Source organism: Podarcis erhardii, assembly GCF_964252035.2.
Source record: "Podarcis erhardii genome assembly, chromosome: 2".
Classification (NCBI taxonomy): domain Eukaryota; kingdom Metazoa; phylum Chordata; class Lepidosauria; order Squamata; family Lacertidae; genus Podarcis; species Podarcis erhardii.
The window spans coordinates 79,823,269-79,839,419 of NC_138498.1; the positions used below are offsets into that span (position 1 = coordinate 79,823,269).

The 16,151-nt window shown below is 43.3% G+C and overlaps 1 protein-coding gene across 6 annotated transcripts in view; it reads left to right on the forward strand.

Annotated features, from left to right (window-relative positions):
- The window catches only part of CFAP92 (cilia and flagella associated protein 92 (putative)), a 57,351-nt gene that overhangs the window by 22,707 nt on the left and 18,493 nt on the right, over positions 1-16,151 (forward strand). For all 6 annotated transcript variants that reach the window (XM_081848819.1, XM_081848815.1, XM_081848818.1 and 3 more), the window contains 2 exons: positions 6,847-7,022; positions 11,085-11,249. In XM_081848819.1, the coding sequence (XP_081704945.1) occupies positions 6,847-7,022; positions 11,085-11,249 (341 nt within the window). The remainder of the gene's footprint in view (positions 1-6,846; positions 7,023-11,084; positions 11,250-16,151) is intronic.

Sequence of the window (16,151 nt, forward strand, 5' to 3'; positions counted from 1 at the left end):
GCAAAAGCCATCATAATACTGCAGTCTCTCTTATCAAATGTGTTTGGATTAACCATTGCTACAGCACCCATACCAGGAGGATTCACATAAGTTCAACGGAGCCTTCTTCCTTCCTCTGCAAGCACGCACACAACAGTGCAACAAGTAGGTAGCGCTGTGGTCTAAACCACTGAGCCTCTTGGGCTTGCCGATCAGAAGGTTGGTGGTTCAAATCCCCGCGATGGGGTGCGCTCCCATTGCTCTGTCCCAGTTCCTGCCAACCTAGCAGTTCAAAAGCATGCCAGTGCAAATAGATGGGTAGGTGCCGCTGCTGTGGGAAGGTAAACAGTGTTTCTGTGCGCTCTGGTTTCTGTCACAGTGTTTCGTTGCGCCAGAAGCGCTTTAGTCATGCCCGGCCACATGACCTGGAAAGCTGTCTGTGGACAAATGCTGGCTCTCTCAGCCTGAAAGTGAGATGAACGCTACAACCCCATAGTCGCCTTTAACTGGACTTAACTGTCCATGGGTGCTTTACCTTTTTACCTCTTAGTGTGGAAGGCACACCCAGGCCCCCTGCTTCCCATAATGGTCCTGTAGCACTGCCTGCATTTGCACGCATGCATACATGTGCGTAGAAAGGGGGAAAGTTATTTATTCAGATTTGTACCCAACCTTTCCTACAAGGGAAGCTCAAGGTAGCACACATGGTTTTCCCCCTCCCCATTTTATCCACCAACAACCCTGTGAAGTAGGCTAGCTCAGAGACAGTGACTGGCCCATGGTCACTCAGGGAACTCCATGGCTGCATCAGGATTTGAATCCTGGTCTCCCAGGTGCTGGTCCATCACTCTAACCACTAAACCACACTGGTGCTTTGATGGACTTAATGGAAGTCCTAAGTGCATGGGTGTGGCTCCACAATTGGCTTCAACAAGAAGAGATTAATTTTGATTAATTTCATCTCGTCTGCCTGCATATATTTTCTGATACTGGTGATTTAGGGTTGTATCCAACAGTTGTTCCATTTCCACTTCTGCTTGGCAGAACTTCCCCTTCAAGAGGCCTCCCCTGCACGCCTCTCAAATCTGCTCTGGAGAATGGCAGAGGACACCCAGAACATATAATAATAATAATAATAATAATAATAATAATAATAATAATAATAATAATATCTGAGAAGTATGCAGGGTGAGGAGTAGTTCTTTTGCACAAGCAGAAGTCCTTGAATAAATCAGATGATATTGTTAGATGCAGCCCATGGTATAGGTTGTGAGTAGCTGAATGGTCCTGTGGTCTTGAATGCTAGTCTCTTTTTGTTGTTGCTGCCTGTAAATAAAGTAACATGATATCACTTGGGGTGTGAATGAGAATACTTCATTATGTGGTTATAAATTGTGCCTCATATAATTAAAGTGTTAACTACTGGATCTGACTTGAAAGTAAGCTTTGTGATGAAAAAGAATTCTTCATGATATGGTTGTAAATTAGACAGATTCTGGCTTTCAAATATGACATTTGAATCCTTTAAAAAAGCAAACAGCTTTTCTCCCAGGTGATTTAAGTCAGAATGTCTGAGCTGTAAATTTATGAGGGAGTTGTGCCTTTAGAAATAAAACATTCAAATTGTGCTAGTCCTTTAATAAAATATAATCTCTTGTTCAGTGATTTCAGGGCATACTAAAAATGCAGATTTCTGGAATTGTACTGTGAAAGAGAGCACCTTGTTAATTTCTGCACTTGACTTGTGGCGTGTTGTTATAATCCTAAATTATATGCATTCATCCACCGGAAGATAGCCACGTGTTGTGAAAATAGATTAGGGTGCAGAGGAATCCTGCATTTGTTCAGAGATTTGTTCTGAACCCCATTATGGTAGCATTATATTCATGACTTGAACAATTTGTATGACTGCACACATTAAGTTGACACACAGTGCTGGGAGCCAAATCAACATCTTGCTTATTTTTAGGCATTGTCCCTTCCACTGTTGTGGACCTTTGAAGGGTTATTTTATTGTATACCCCACTTAGTCCTCCCCAAGTGATTTGCCAGAAAAACCCCCAGCCTCCGACTACAGTAAAATAAAGATTTAAAATCAATTTAAATAAAATGGTACAGAACAAAGAAGCATTAAGGCTAAAGGAGACAGCATGAAAATAATGGAAATCAGCTTTAAAATTTACCTGCTTGAAAACAAAAAAACCCCAATTAAAAATAAAGACAAGAAAATGCCCCTGTTTAAAAACAGGAAGAGAGTATGCTTAACAGACCACCCAAGGGAAACAATTCCAGAATTGCCACCCTAAGAAGGCCCCGTTCCTAGTATTCGCCAACGGGTTATTTAAAAGGCTGGAGTGCAGAGACTCTGATGCTTATTTCAGGGCTTTGACAGGTTCACGTTGGCATGTGATCCTTAAATTAAGCTACCCACAGGCAACTCAAGAGTTTAACACAACACTTTAAATTGAAACTGGATTTGTGTAATAGGTTCCAACTACCTAGAAGGTTCTGGCAGCTGTGTTGTTTTCTTCTAGTTGCAGTTTCTGAACTGTTTTTAAAGCTAGCCCCGTAGAGAGCATTGCAGTAGTTCAAGCTAGGTGTAATTAATGCATGAGTAACTGAGGACACAAGGGATGCGGGTGGCGCTGTGGTCTAAACCACTGAGCCTCTTGGGCTTGCCGATCAGAAGGTTGGCGGTTCAAATCCCTGTGACCGGGTGAGCCCCCGTTGTTCGGTCCCAGATCCTGCCAACCTAGCAGTTCGAAAGCACGCCAAAAAGTGCACGTAGATAAATAGGTACCACTCCGGCGGGAAGGTAAATGGCGTTTCCATGTGCTGCTCTGGTTTCAGTGTTCCATTGCGCCAGAAGTGGCTTAGTCATGCTGGACATGTGACCCAGAAAAACTGTGGTCAAACGCCGGCTCCCTCGGTCTGTAAAGTGAGATGAGCGCCACAACCCCAGAGTAATCTGCGACTGGACTTAACCATCAAGGGTCCTATACCTTTACCTTTTTTAACTGAGGACACACACACCAACCATGTAGGATTGTGGTTGGTTAGCCTGCCAGAGAATGTGAAAGTCTTAGTCACTGACAGTACTTAGCATGCAGGGATAATGCTGGATTCAAGCATGCCCTTTTAAATTGAGCTCCACTTACAGAATTGCTTCTTGTGGTATCTTGCATCTGCATTGTTCCCTGTATGTGTAAGAGTGCTGCTCTGTGTAGCTTAGACTGGTCCTGGCTGTGCACGCTGCAGTTCTCATACAAAGGTCCCTGTGCATATAACAAGTTCTCTTGTGTTGGGAGCACTGGTTTTACAGGTTTCCAAACTCAGAGGGAGCCCTCTGCTTGTATGTGCAGGAAGTAGGGCTTTTTTGGCCATACAGTGAAGGTCGGGTGGGAGGGGATGTTTCTTGCATTAGTGCAGGTACCCCCAAACTCGGCCCTCCAAATGTTTTGGGACTACAACTCCCATCATCCCTAGCTAACAGGACCGGTGGTCAGGGATGATGGGAATTGTAGTCCCAAAACATCTGGAGGGCCAAGTTTGGGGGTGCCTGCATTAGTGCCTCACCCTTGATACATATTTCCAGTTAAAGATGGGTAGCTGTGTTGGTCTGCCATAGTCAAAACAAAATAAAAAAATTCCTTCCAGTAGCACCTTAAAGACCAACTAAGTTAGTTCTAGGTATGAGCTTTCGTGTGCATGCACACTTCTTCAGATACACACTTCTTCAGATACACAGTGTATCTGAAGAAGTGTGCATGCGCACGAAAGCTCATACCTAGAACTAACTTAGTTGGTCTTTAAGGTGCTACTGGAAGGAATTTTTTTATTTTGCCTTGATACATATTCATTGAATGTAGGGTTGTCACCTGTCCCGTATAATACAGGATTGTCCCATTTTTCAGTGTAAAATGCTACGACCTGTATTGATACAGTTTTTTCCTGTATTTCAACACACTCTCTCTCTCTGTCTCCCACGTTAGGAATCCTCTCCAAATGTATGTGTTTGAAGGGGTGTGTAAACGGTTATAGGAACCATAGGATTGTAGAGTTGGAAGAGACCTCGAGAGTCCTTTCGCCCAGTCCCCTGCAATGTAGGAACCTTCTGCCCAACGTGGGGCTTGAACTCATCGCCCTGAGATTAAGAACTCTGCTACCTTCGTAAAGATAAAGTGCTTTATGTGCGTTATAACACTGTGACACCAGATGGCACTGTGGAATCCCATTTTTCGCCAACGGGATTTCCCTCTGTGAAGTTTACAACGTTCTTAACTGAATCGCTTCTTTGATGTGTCTAGATCCAGCCTAAGAGTCTCATGCTCTACTAACTGAGCCATATTTAAGCTCTAGGTAGCCAAGAGCAGACAGATTTAGAAATTTGTGTGTGTTTGTGTGTGTGAAATTCCAGAGGGGGCATCCTGTAAGACTGCAATAGATCAGAATGGATTGCTTTCACATCAGTGCCAGATGAGGGGAAAATGCCCCCCAACTTCCCTACCCTGCCCTGTCCTGTATTTTGCCAGAACAAAGTTGGCAACCCTAATTGAATGGATGTAGAATGACGGATTTTAGGAGAGGCACATTTTAATGCAGACCAACTTGGTGCCCTCCATATGCTTTTGGTCTAGCACTTCCACCAACCTCAGCCAGCACAGCTGTCTCCCAAAACACATGCTTTAGAGGTCTTAGAGGTCAGTATTAAAAATATTGACCATTAACCATTCTTTCCCCCTTAACTATGCTAGTTAGGTTTTGTGCTTCAGAAAGAATTTCAATAATTGTTCAATTTTTCAGCTAGTTGAGCCTTCAATTGCATTAGACATACGGTATGTCTCTTTATCATCAATGCCTGAATAGGAATCTAAAACTTGACTGTTCTGATGATTGCTTAAACATTTTGAAGGAACAATTTGCTGGGTTTTGGTATTGGGTCGCTGCTAGCCAGCCTGATAGGTTATTCTCCATTCACGTTGGCTATTCCACACATTGCCTGGCATAATTATTTGCTTGACTAGCATTAGCATAAATCAATTTTCACTTGATTATTTGGTGTGTCAGTTTCTGCAAAATCTCATAACACTGGTCATATTTCATCTACATTATACGAGTAGTCTACTTAATGTCATGTGATGATTAATTACATAATTAATTATCGCCAATAAAAATGTAGCTCTGAGTGAACTTTTTATCAGAATCTTTTTAACAATCCTGTGCCATCACTGTTCCAAAATATTGTAAAGCAATATCTAAAACTGAGACCTCCCTTGGCATGTATAATTTTTTAAATGGGTTAATTAAGAATCCAACATTTTAATAGCACACACCTTATTAATTGTCTCATTATATCCTGACAATATATCTGCTTTCAAAAAGGCAATGAGAATGTTCTGAGGTTGGTGGTTTTTTTTTGTTTTTGTTTTTAAATTCTTAACATTAAACAGAATGGCAGCCTTCTTCTGTTAGAGCAACAGATGGCCATGCCTAGTGTATTCTTTCTCCCAAAGGAGTTTCTTCCAAGGGTGTCAGAGGAGCAATGTAGAAATTGCTTATCCAGTGGCTTTTTATACTTCCAACTGTCTAGCCTTAAAGATTATTATTGGCAAACTTATGGCTTGGAACCTAAGGTTCTAGTGGTTGGTGAAAGGGCCTTGTGACCAAAGCTCCATTAACAAAATGCCCCCAGTGGCAGAATGGAGGAGCTGCCTTTTGTTTTTTCCCCTTTCCCCACCCACCCAGAAGAAGCCAGTTAAGCAAAAAATACAGTTTATTTAGGAAAACGGAATCTAGAAACAAAATATTTTTTTTTAAAAATCATTCCAGTAGTACCTTAAGAGACCAAATAAGTTTGTTATTGATATGAGCTTTCGTGTGCATTCACACTTCAGGTACGCACGAAAGCTCCAATAACAAACTTAGTTGGTCTCTAAGGTGCTACTGGAAGGAATTTTTATTATTATTTTGTTTCGACTACGGCAGACCAACACGGCTACCTACCTGTAACTAGGAATATAGAAGAATAGGCATGTAGAAAAGGCACAGAAAATAGCATTGTAGATGACTTCGCTTTCTAAGTATAAACTAGTGCTTGAAAAGCCCGTGGATATTCCTAATCCACTTTAAAGATCCAAGTGTGTCGTCCTCCAGCAAAGAGTTGCAGGGTTTATACAAAAAGTTGGGTCTGTTCTGTAAGCAAAGCGCATCACACCCTGCTAGTGCGAAACATTTCCTTGTGAAAGAAGTACCATTGATACATGATGACACCACAACCCTGTGTAGGATAGGGCAGATTACTGGAGATGTTTGAAGGCAGAATCTAGATCTAGAACCTAAGAGCTCTGTCCTGTGCTCAGTGAGGCATCATGCGTTTGACTGAGAGGGTGCTAAGCCATCCCCATCATGGCTGTCTTTATATGGCAAGCTGTCTGTGTGCAGGGCCTCCCAAAGGGAAGGACGGATGTTTCCCCTCTGTGGCACCAGAAAAGCTTTCTATTGGAAGACTGAAACGGTATATAGAGGGAATCCCCTTGGCACACCACTGTATGCAGATGGTTTGCTGCATGAAGGAGAGAACTTTAAAGCCAACTGGCAGCCCTCTCATATGTGCCCGTCCTAAAGCAGACAAAAGCTGTAGTATCTCATGTGTATGTTTCCCCATCCCTGGTTTACAATGTACATAGTTTTATAACGGCAGCTACATCTTTTAAAATAATAAAAAGTTTGTGATGTTTCCCTTGGTTGTACAATTTGCTGTGTTGAGTTTAATTTCATTTTTTCTATCGTTGCTGTGTATCTTTTTTTAATCTTCCAAATGCCTCTGAGGTGTTTTTTCCCCCAAAAAAACAATTATTTTTCTTCAAGTGCAGTCAGTATTTCTGGGAGCATACCCTCTTCCCTGAAAGAAAGAACTCTACAGGAAGCTAAAGCTATAAAGCAGAAATCGCATTCGAAACCTCATGGTAAAGCCTCGGCAATTATGAAAACTAATATAGGAAAAACGATGGAGCATTCAGAAAGGAAGGAGACACCAGATGGAGGTGAGTGCAGAAAGGATGTGAAGAGGAATCCTATGAATGTTTAAAGTCCCACTGAGTTTACTGGGGCTTATTCCCAAAACCCTGTATATAGGATTGTAGCTTTAGGCGAAATAGCAAACCACTTAAGATAATAGGGTAGCGGTGGAGGAAAGTTTGCCTGTAATGGGTGACAAATGTTTTATGCAATAGGTAGACACTGGGTCATTTATTAAGGGGTATTCAACAAATAATGCAAAACCTCAAAACAATACATTCCCCCACAAGCTAACACCTGATGAAACATTCTTAAATTGTGTGTGTTACATGCCTTCATTTGGGTGGCAGAACGTAAAAACGAAAAATATTTTAGGTCTGTTCCCTGCCCCCTACCCCATAGGAATTAACGTTAGCTCAACTAATTTAGTCTGATTGTGGTGTAGAAATGGGGGTAATGAGTAGGATTTGAAGAGCTGTACTAAAAGCTCAAGTGTGACTGTGCTGTGCAAAAGTGGTATCCAGGGCTGGTCTGGAGTCAGAGCCCAAGTCATCAGAGTCCAAAACAAGAGTTGAGGCAAGGTCAGGGCAGTCAAAGTCATGTTCAAGTTGGTCTGTGAACAGTCGAGAGCATAGGCAATGACCAGGTCCTGGGCAGTCCAAGCTCAGATGCAATCTAACCAGTCAGATTGGTCACAGTGCTGCTGAAAAAACATTTGTTCCAGCTCCTGTTCCAGCCAGGCACTGGGCTTTTTTGAGCTGGAGTTGCTGGAACAACACAGTAGATCCAGCTGACTCCTGCCAGTTGTCTTCATCTGGAGGTCTGCTCAATAGGAGGATATTACTTCCATGGCGTCCTTGCCTTCTGATAGGTTGGGTTTCTGTCTGGCATTTGAGGTGCCATCTCTCCCTTGGGCTCAGGATTCATTCAGCATACCCACCCATGGTGCCTACAGCTTGTCCTCAGCCTCCTCTAAGGCTCCTAGTTCCTTGCCGCAATACTGAACCTTACCCAGGGCTTGTTGTAACTCCGAGACCACTGATTAGGAATCCCCAGCTGTGACACCATAGACTCTTGACCTTGGAATCTTCATCCACTTGCAGAACTTGGCCCTAACTTTAAAACTTAAAAGTTCCTACACCTCGTGCATGGAGGCTAGTAGCTAAAGTGATGGATCATGTTCTTTGCCTGAATAAGCCCCAGGTCCAATACCTGGGATCTCCATTCAGAATCATCAGATGATATAAAAGACCTTTCCCTAAAACCCTGGACAGCCAGTCAGAGTAGATGATACAGGGCTAATTGGACAAATAGTCTGACAGCTTATTATGGTGCAAGATATTTATATTACAATCTGACAAATAGTCACACACTTTTGTGAGTGGCTACTGCATTCCCTGAATAATCTAGAAATCTGTTCTTGTGGTGATCCTGTCAAGTAGCCCATTCTATGCAACTGGTTTTTTTGTTTTTTGGGTGGGATTTCCCTGCAATTTTCTGTTTCTCAGTGACACTTTCCCTGCTCTGATTCCTGACCCGAGAGTCAGCGTTGAAGCCTGCTAACGCTGGAGAACTCAGTATTGCTGCGGGTCAGACACTTCCTTTATCTGACGCAAAAGCAAAGAGAATAGAGAGCATTTTGTAGCCTGCTCTCACACATGCAGATTTGCAGCAGGCGTCTCTGCTTGAGAAGCTCAGCCCTTCGCCATGTCTGCTTGTTTGTTTTGTGGCTCTGTTTAAGTCCCTCTTTCCCATGACTCCAGGGACCCGTGACTTATGAGATCAGTTCCACACATTGTGTCTTAATCTTCAAGCTGCTATTTCCTTTACATCGAAGGCAGTTGGAGCCTTTTCTTCTATACACTTTTGATAAGCATTTACACACTTTTCTGGGGAGTTTTGCTTGCTTGTTATATTCAAGCCTGCTGAGACATGATTGGACGGTTCTCTCCCAGAGTTGCTTACCGTGCTGTAGTTATTGTCCCCAAGTTTTCACTTAAAATAAAAATAAAAAGATACAATAATAATTTACATCATGGTTCTTCATCTGAATCGTAGGGTAGGGATGGGGAAGAAATTCATTTCAGTTCATATTTAAAGGAGAACGTACTTAATTTGGACTTTCTGAAACAATATGTGAACTGAAGCACACCCATGCTTTGAAAGGCACACTTCTCTGAAACTTACAATGCGGGTTTTCAACCAATTAATGTGTGGAAATTGTATATATTGGGTAAAGGATGCATATAGAGTCATATATTAGTGAAAATGGCGTACAAAAATCCATTGTGCTCTGGATAATTTCCTTCCAAAAATTTGTCTGTGGGGCAAGATTACATATATACGCATATCAGGAAAAATTCATACTAAAATGCTGATGAATTCTCATAAGGACTCTTTTGAAAATAAAATAAAGTAAAATTCAAACTAATGTGAAAATGTAGAGAGCAAAATCTGTAACTTTTACTACAAATGACAGACAGCTACAGGTGCATAGAACAAGTTTTGTAGCTTTCTTCAAAGTTTATTTCCTTCCTGTAAATTAACACTGCAACAGTATGTGTCTGAACCTACATGTGTGTGCAAGGACGCATATGCTAAAGAGAAATTTAAGGTCTTTTGCTGCAATTACAACATGTGCTTGTTATGAATAACCCTTAACCTTATGCCCGCAAGAACATCTCACACCAAAGGAATAAAGAAAGATTGGTTTATTATACAAAATAGAATACATAAATGCTACTTCAGAAAGCAAAATTGCAATTTAAGCAAGCAGCAACTCCTACAATACACCCACTCACACCCCTTTATCTAAGGAGTGAAGTTATTTACAGAAATGTGGGTGAGACAGTTTTGCCAGCAGCGCCCACACTAAGAGTAAGAAATGGAAAGGGAAGAGTATACCTTAAAGTGAAGTGGGCACGTGCTGTTCCTTGAGAGCACAGAGAAAAAGAGAGTTTCTCATTGGAGCTAGGGATAGCTATGATAGCCAGCTAACTATTGAAAGTCGGGGGGGGGGGGTTAGCTAATGCCTCTTAGTAGGGAAGGGAGGGAGGGGCTTTGAGGTGACTCATTCCTGTCTCTCTTCTCCCCCCCCTTGCCCATTTCTCACCTTGCCCATCTTGCAGATTTAAGAGTTTGAAGGAACTCTTAATTTCCTAGAGAGAAATGAACCAGACAGGACCTGGCCATCTTTTTGTGTGCTCTCTGCCTTACCCTTGTCTTGATGGCCCTCATTCAGGAGCTTGAATAGGCTGTGCTTGGCAACTAAATTTGCATGTGCTGATCTTTACAAGGTGTGATGGCACATTTTGAGATGAGGTATTGGGCTTCTACCAAGGTCAAGCAAGTTTCATGCCGGTGAATCTCATGGCATATAGTGGTACCTCGGGCTACAGACACTTCAGGTTACAGACTCCACTAACCCAAAAATAGTACCACAGGTTAAGAACTTTGTTTCAGGATGAGAACAGAAATCGTGCAGCAGCAGTGGGAGGCACCATTAGCTAAAGTGGTACCTCAGGCTAAGAACAGTTTCAGGTTAAAAACGGACCTCTGGAACAAATTAAATTCTTAACCCGAGGTACCACTGTATTTAAGTTATGTCAACCTTTACACTTACGCTATGATCTACAGAGATAAACCGTAGAAATAAGTTCAGATCCACACACCTGTTCACAACACATTCAGCTGAATCCAGAGATACACAAATCAAGTTGTGTGTCGAGATCATTCTCTTCCCTCCTTCTTGCTGGAAGGAAAAGAGTGTGCATGGCGGCACACGCTGGTCACCTGTGAAGCAAGGGCAGTGGGTAAGGCTGCAAGTGCATGAAAATTGGTCGCAGACTGGATGAAGCTATTTTACCCAAGCGCAGCAAGGTGTTCAGTGCAGGTGATTCTGTGTGACTGTGTCACTTATAGCTGAACCCGGCTAATGGCCTAGGCGTTAATTTGCCAGCCTTTTTCAGGTCAAGCAGTTGCTCTCTTAAATATATCAAACCAGTACTGTTTAATGTTGATGGATGGTATCAGATAAAATTCTGTTCTCTATCAGACACTTGACCATTGAAATATATGTTCTCTTTCAGGGCACCACCAGTTACCAGAAAAAAAGAAACCCTCACGAGTTTTAGAAAAAAGATCTGCATCGAGCACCCAGAAATCTACTACTAAAGAATCTGCAGCTTCAACATCTCTGACAAAGAAGTTTGGAATAGCTTTTTTAGAGCTGAACCTCATGCCCCTCTTGTCAGGTATTTCCCCGCCTTCACACCCCCACCGCCCCACTACTTTGCGGGGGGGGGGGGCTAAGGTTGCAGGGTGAAGTGGTTAGATCAGGTTTCCTCAACCTCAGCCCTCCAGATGTTTTTGGCCTACAACTCCCATGATACCTAGCTAGCAGGACCAGTGGTCAGGGATGATGGGAATTGTAGTCTCAAAACATCTGGAGGGCCGAGGTTGAGGAAGCCTGGGTTAGATGTTATGTAGTTTGGTATTGTCAAATGCTCGAGCAGCTTGTCACAGAGGTGAATGAGGGGGGTGGCTTGTTTTATTGTGAGAAGCTGCATTGTAAGTGCTGGGACAAATACTGGCTCTGCCAAGAGAGTGTGCAAAGTGGACAAATTCAGATAGCCCGAAGCAGTACATCCTGTCTGTAAAGTCAGAACATAACATGTATATATCTGTGAGTAGAAAAGGGGATGGCATCTTGTTGTGCTGAAAATCTAGTGAGTTCTGAAAGCTTCTGTGGATTCGAAGTAGACCAGCCTTGTCAACAAATCCACAAGCGTGAATTGACTTACCAGCCCATCTGTGTACACTTAGGTTAGTAATTGACACCCATAAGGCAAAGGAAGGACAAACTTTTCAAAATTTAAAATAGCTGGAGGAGGGGGGAAGTCAAAAGGTGAGTGAAGCTTTTGGGGGGGGGGATATTGCCTCATGTTATAGACAAGACTTCCTTAACCTTGAGCCCTCAGATATCATTGGACTACAACTCCCATCATATCTGATGGTTGGCCAGGCTGAGTGGAGATGGGGGGGGGGAGTGCTCTTTGACAACATCTGTGGACTCCAAGATTGGGGAAGGCTGCTGTAGACAATTGAGTGACACTTTTCCTCAGTTATCATCTACCCCTGCCTTTGAGATACTGCTTATGAATGATGTTGAAGATGTTACTCCTGTCAGTATTTAATTAGTGCTGGCAGTTTGCCAGGCTGTGTACAGAAGTGGAATTGTGCATGCTCAGAGGCTCCAAATGAGAAGGTTAAGGCAGAGAGATACAGGCACAGCTGCTGTATTGGTTAGAAGGATAACAGGCGTGGGAGTTCTATGATCAAAGGATTCAGATTGCCACTTCCTAATGTACATTTTAGATAGATTCTTTATAGATAGATTCTTTATTGTCATTACACAAGTGCAACATTGCACAAGTGCAACGAAATTGGATGCCATCCCTTAAAAACAACAAAAGCAAAACAACAACAACAACCAAACAAACCACATTCCAGCCACACCCACACCCACACCCATCAAACTCCCAGGTCACACTATCGAGTTACTGCATTTAAGAAGGCCACAGCTCTTGGATAGAAACTATTTTTCAGTCTATTTGTCCTTGACTTGATGTTTCTGTATCTCCTGCCAGAAGGCAGTAGTACAAACAGACTGTGTCCCGGGTGAGATGCATCCTGCAGGATATTGTTTGCTTTCCTAAGACAACGGGAACCGTACAGTTCTTCCAAAGATGGGAGGGGATGACCAATAATCCTTTGGGCTGTGGTTATGACCTTCTGGAGCACCTTCCTCTTCCTAGCTGTACAGCTGGAGAACCAGGCACAAATACAGTATGTGAGAATGCTCTCTATGGAGCCTCGGTAGAAGGACACCAGCAGTCTCTCACTCAGATTGTTCTTCTTTAAAAGTCTGAGGAAATAAATTCTCTGCTGGGCCTTCTTCACCAGAGCAGTGGTATTTGCGCTCCAAGTCATGCCCTGATCGATAGTCACTCCCAAAAACCTGAATTCCGCCACCCTCTCCACCCGTTCCCCGTTGATATACAAGGGCTGAATGTCCGCCTTTTTTTTCCTGTAATCCACCACCAATTCCTTGGTCTTAGCCGTATTAAGAGCCAGATTGTTCTCTCCACACCAAGCACAAAGCCGCTCCACCTCGTCCCGATAGGCGGACTCATCCCCTCCTGAAATGAGCCCCACCACCGTAGTGTCATCAGCAAACTTGATGATTTTGTTGCTGGAATAAATGGCTGTACAATCATACGTATAGAGAGTATAGAGCAGGGGACTCAACACACAACCCTGTGGTGAGCCGGTGTTAAGGCTAAGGGCTGTGGACATATGTGACCCTACTCTAACCCTCTGAGAACATTCTGACAAAAAGTCCAAAACCCAGAGACAGGTGGAGTTGGAGAGTCCAATCGCCTCTAGCTTGGACACCAGTCTATGGGGGAGGATAGTGTTAAAAGCAGAGCTAAAATCCACAAACAGCAGCCTCACATAACTCCCCGGCTGCTCCAGATGGAACAGAGCAGCATGGAGAGTGGTAGTGATAGCGTCTTCCGTGGATCTATTTGCCTAATAGATCCCACTTCCTAATGTACATTTTCCTGTCTGGACTCAGCCAGTAACAGGAATAGTGGTTTTGTGAATTGACTGGCCCTCATAAGGGTTTGTTGTATTGCAAATTAAGAAAGACATTAAAATTACTGAGATTTCTCCTTTGGGTTTTTCTTAGTGTTTGCAAACATAACTCTTCTTGCAAAAACTGTCAAAATAAAGTGTCAGGAAAAGGTTGGGGTTTAAAATTTTTAAATATAGTTAAAAGGCTGCAGTTCAAGAACTTTCCCCCCCTTTCAGATCAGTGCAGGTATTAATCTTAGAGCTGCTTCATATATCCACCACCAAACAAATCTTTGTATAGAAAAACACACATAAAGAGCACAAGGTTTTTTTCTTCTTCCTGCAGCCAGTGTGCATGCAATTTAGCTACTGCTGTATATTTCCACGTAGGAAAAATATAGCAGCTTACAGGAAATATGGCCTCAATAAGGCTTTAAAATGTTGCATGTTGGGTGATAGGAACATTCTGCCTGCCTGCTGTGCTGTTGAACGGTTCAGCTAATACAATTTGCAGAGATGTGCACTTTCTTTTTTGACATCACTGCTGCCCAAACTACAAAAGCCTGAAAGGTAAAAGCTCATGGTGATTTCACTTCTATTAGGAATGCAAGGTACATAGCAGCAACCCCCTGAGACTGCATGCTGCTTTGCTGGTTCAGCTGACAGCTTACATACAAATTATCTTTTTGCTGCATGCTTCCGGACATTTTGCTTTTAATTGAAGCTGAGGCTTCAAGGGCATTGATGCATTAATTGGACTGCGCTCTGGCACATTCAGAGCTTCTCTCAGTTTCTCTTGCGCTTTGTAATTTTGTTCAGCAAATCTGCACTACTACTGATACAGGCTGTTTCCCTTCAGTTCTGTTCTGATTAGTGCATACTTGTAACAGATGTAGTACAATGAATGCTAAAAGTATTCCATGCCGTGTGGTTGCAAGTGAGGTTTGCAAAGCCTTTGCCTTCTATTTCTCCTTTGGAGTGCTCCCTCTTCTGGCACCCTGTTTTCATGTGCAATATGAAGTTCTGCTGCTGGCATGTGGGCTCCCCCTGCTGGCCCCTGCAATGGGGTGAGCTCCTGTTGCTCTGCCCCAGCTCCTGCCAAACTAGCAGTTTGAAAGCATGCCAGTGCACGTAGATAAATAGGTGACGGGAAGGTAAACGGTGTCGCTGTGCGCTCTGGTTTGTGTCACGGTGTTCTGTTGCGCCAGAAGTGGTTTAGTCCTGCTGGCCACATGACCTGGAAAGCTGGCTGTGGACAAATGCCGGCTCCCTCAGCCTGAAAGCGAGATGAGCCCCGCAACCCCAGAGTCGCCTTTGACTGGACTTAACTGTCCAGGGGTCCTTTACCTTCCCTGCCCCCTGCTGGTGATCTGCAGCACTTCCAAGTCCAATGACAATTTCTAAAAATGACCCTTGAGAAATAGGATTCCCTATTGAGTTCAAGGCCTGTCCATTCATTGACTGTGAGGAGATGGCTGAAAATATGTGACAGGGGCAATGAGTGAGAGAGAGAGAAAGAAAGAGAGACTGATGCTAATGAACAGTTGGGTTCTTTTTAAGCCAGTAGCTGACATAATGGAGAGAAGAATTAGGCACTAACTTTGGAGAGGTAAAAATAAGCAAGCTGGAGCAGGGGAATGGAAGACAAAATTACAGACTGCAGATGAGTAAGAAATGCTGCAGTCAGAAGGTTAAGAGCAACGGAGCAGGGGGGAAGATCACGCTTATAAAATGGAAGCAATTTAGTTTTATGTGTCATTTTCCCCTAAGTAGTTTGTTTTTATCATATACTAACACAACCACCACCATTATTAAAATTACTGCCCGCCCTTCACCAGCAGGTGTCAAAGCAGGTTACATCAATTTAAAATTCAGTATTAAAAGTGTTGGCAGCAGGAGAGCTGGAAAGGAGGTAGTAATGGGGGAGAGAGGGGAGAGATGCTCTTTGATGCTGCTTGTTGATTTCACATGTTGTTCCGTTGCAGGACTGCAATGATTGGAAGCATGTTTAGAGAGTTGGGCACACATGAGCAATAAAGGGAGGGAGCAGGTCTAGTCTAGGCCAAGGAAACCTTTAAAAAAAACACCATGGGTCCCACTCATGGTCATACGTGGTGGTCATATTCCTACATAGGAAGTTGCCTTATACTGAGACAGGAGGACCATGAGTCCATCATTTGTGCATGGTCTACACTGACTGGCAGTAGCTCTCTAGCCTGGAGAAGCAGGGGATTGAAGCAAGGCTCTCCTGCATGCTCAGGAAATGCTCTCTCACTGAGCTGTGGCCCTTCCCCAAAGGAGCTCCCTCCTTCCTTTTCAATTGTGACAGGGGTTGGCTAGAAAAGAACGCACTGCTAGGTTGCCCTAGTCTTTGCTTCTTTCTCTGCAGGTTCTTGCATTTGTTAAAGTGGCACAAATGACCAAATGATGTGGTGTGGTTTCTCCAGAGAATAAGCCTAAAAAAGGTAAAGGACCCCGGATGGTTAAGTCCAGTCAAAGGTGACTATGGGGTGTGG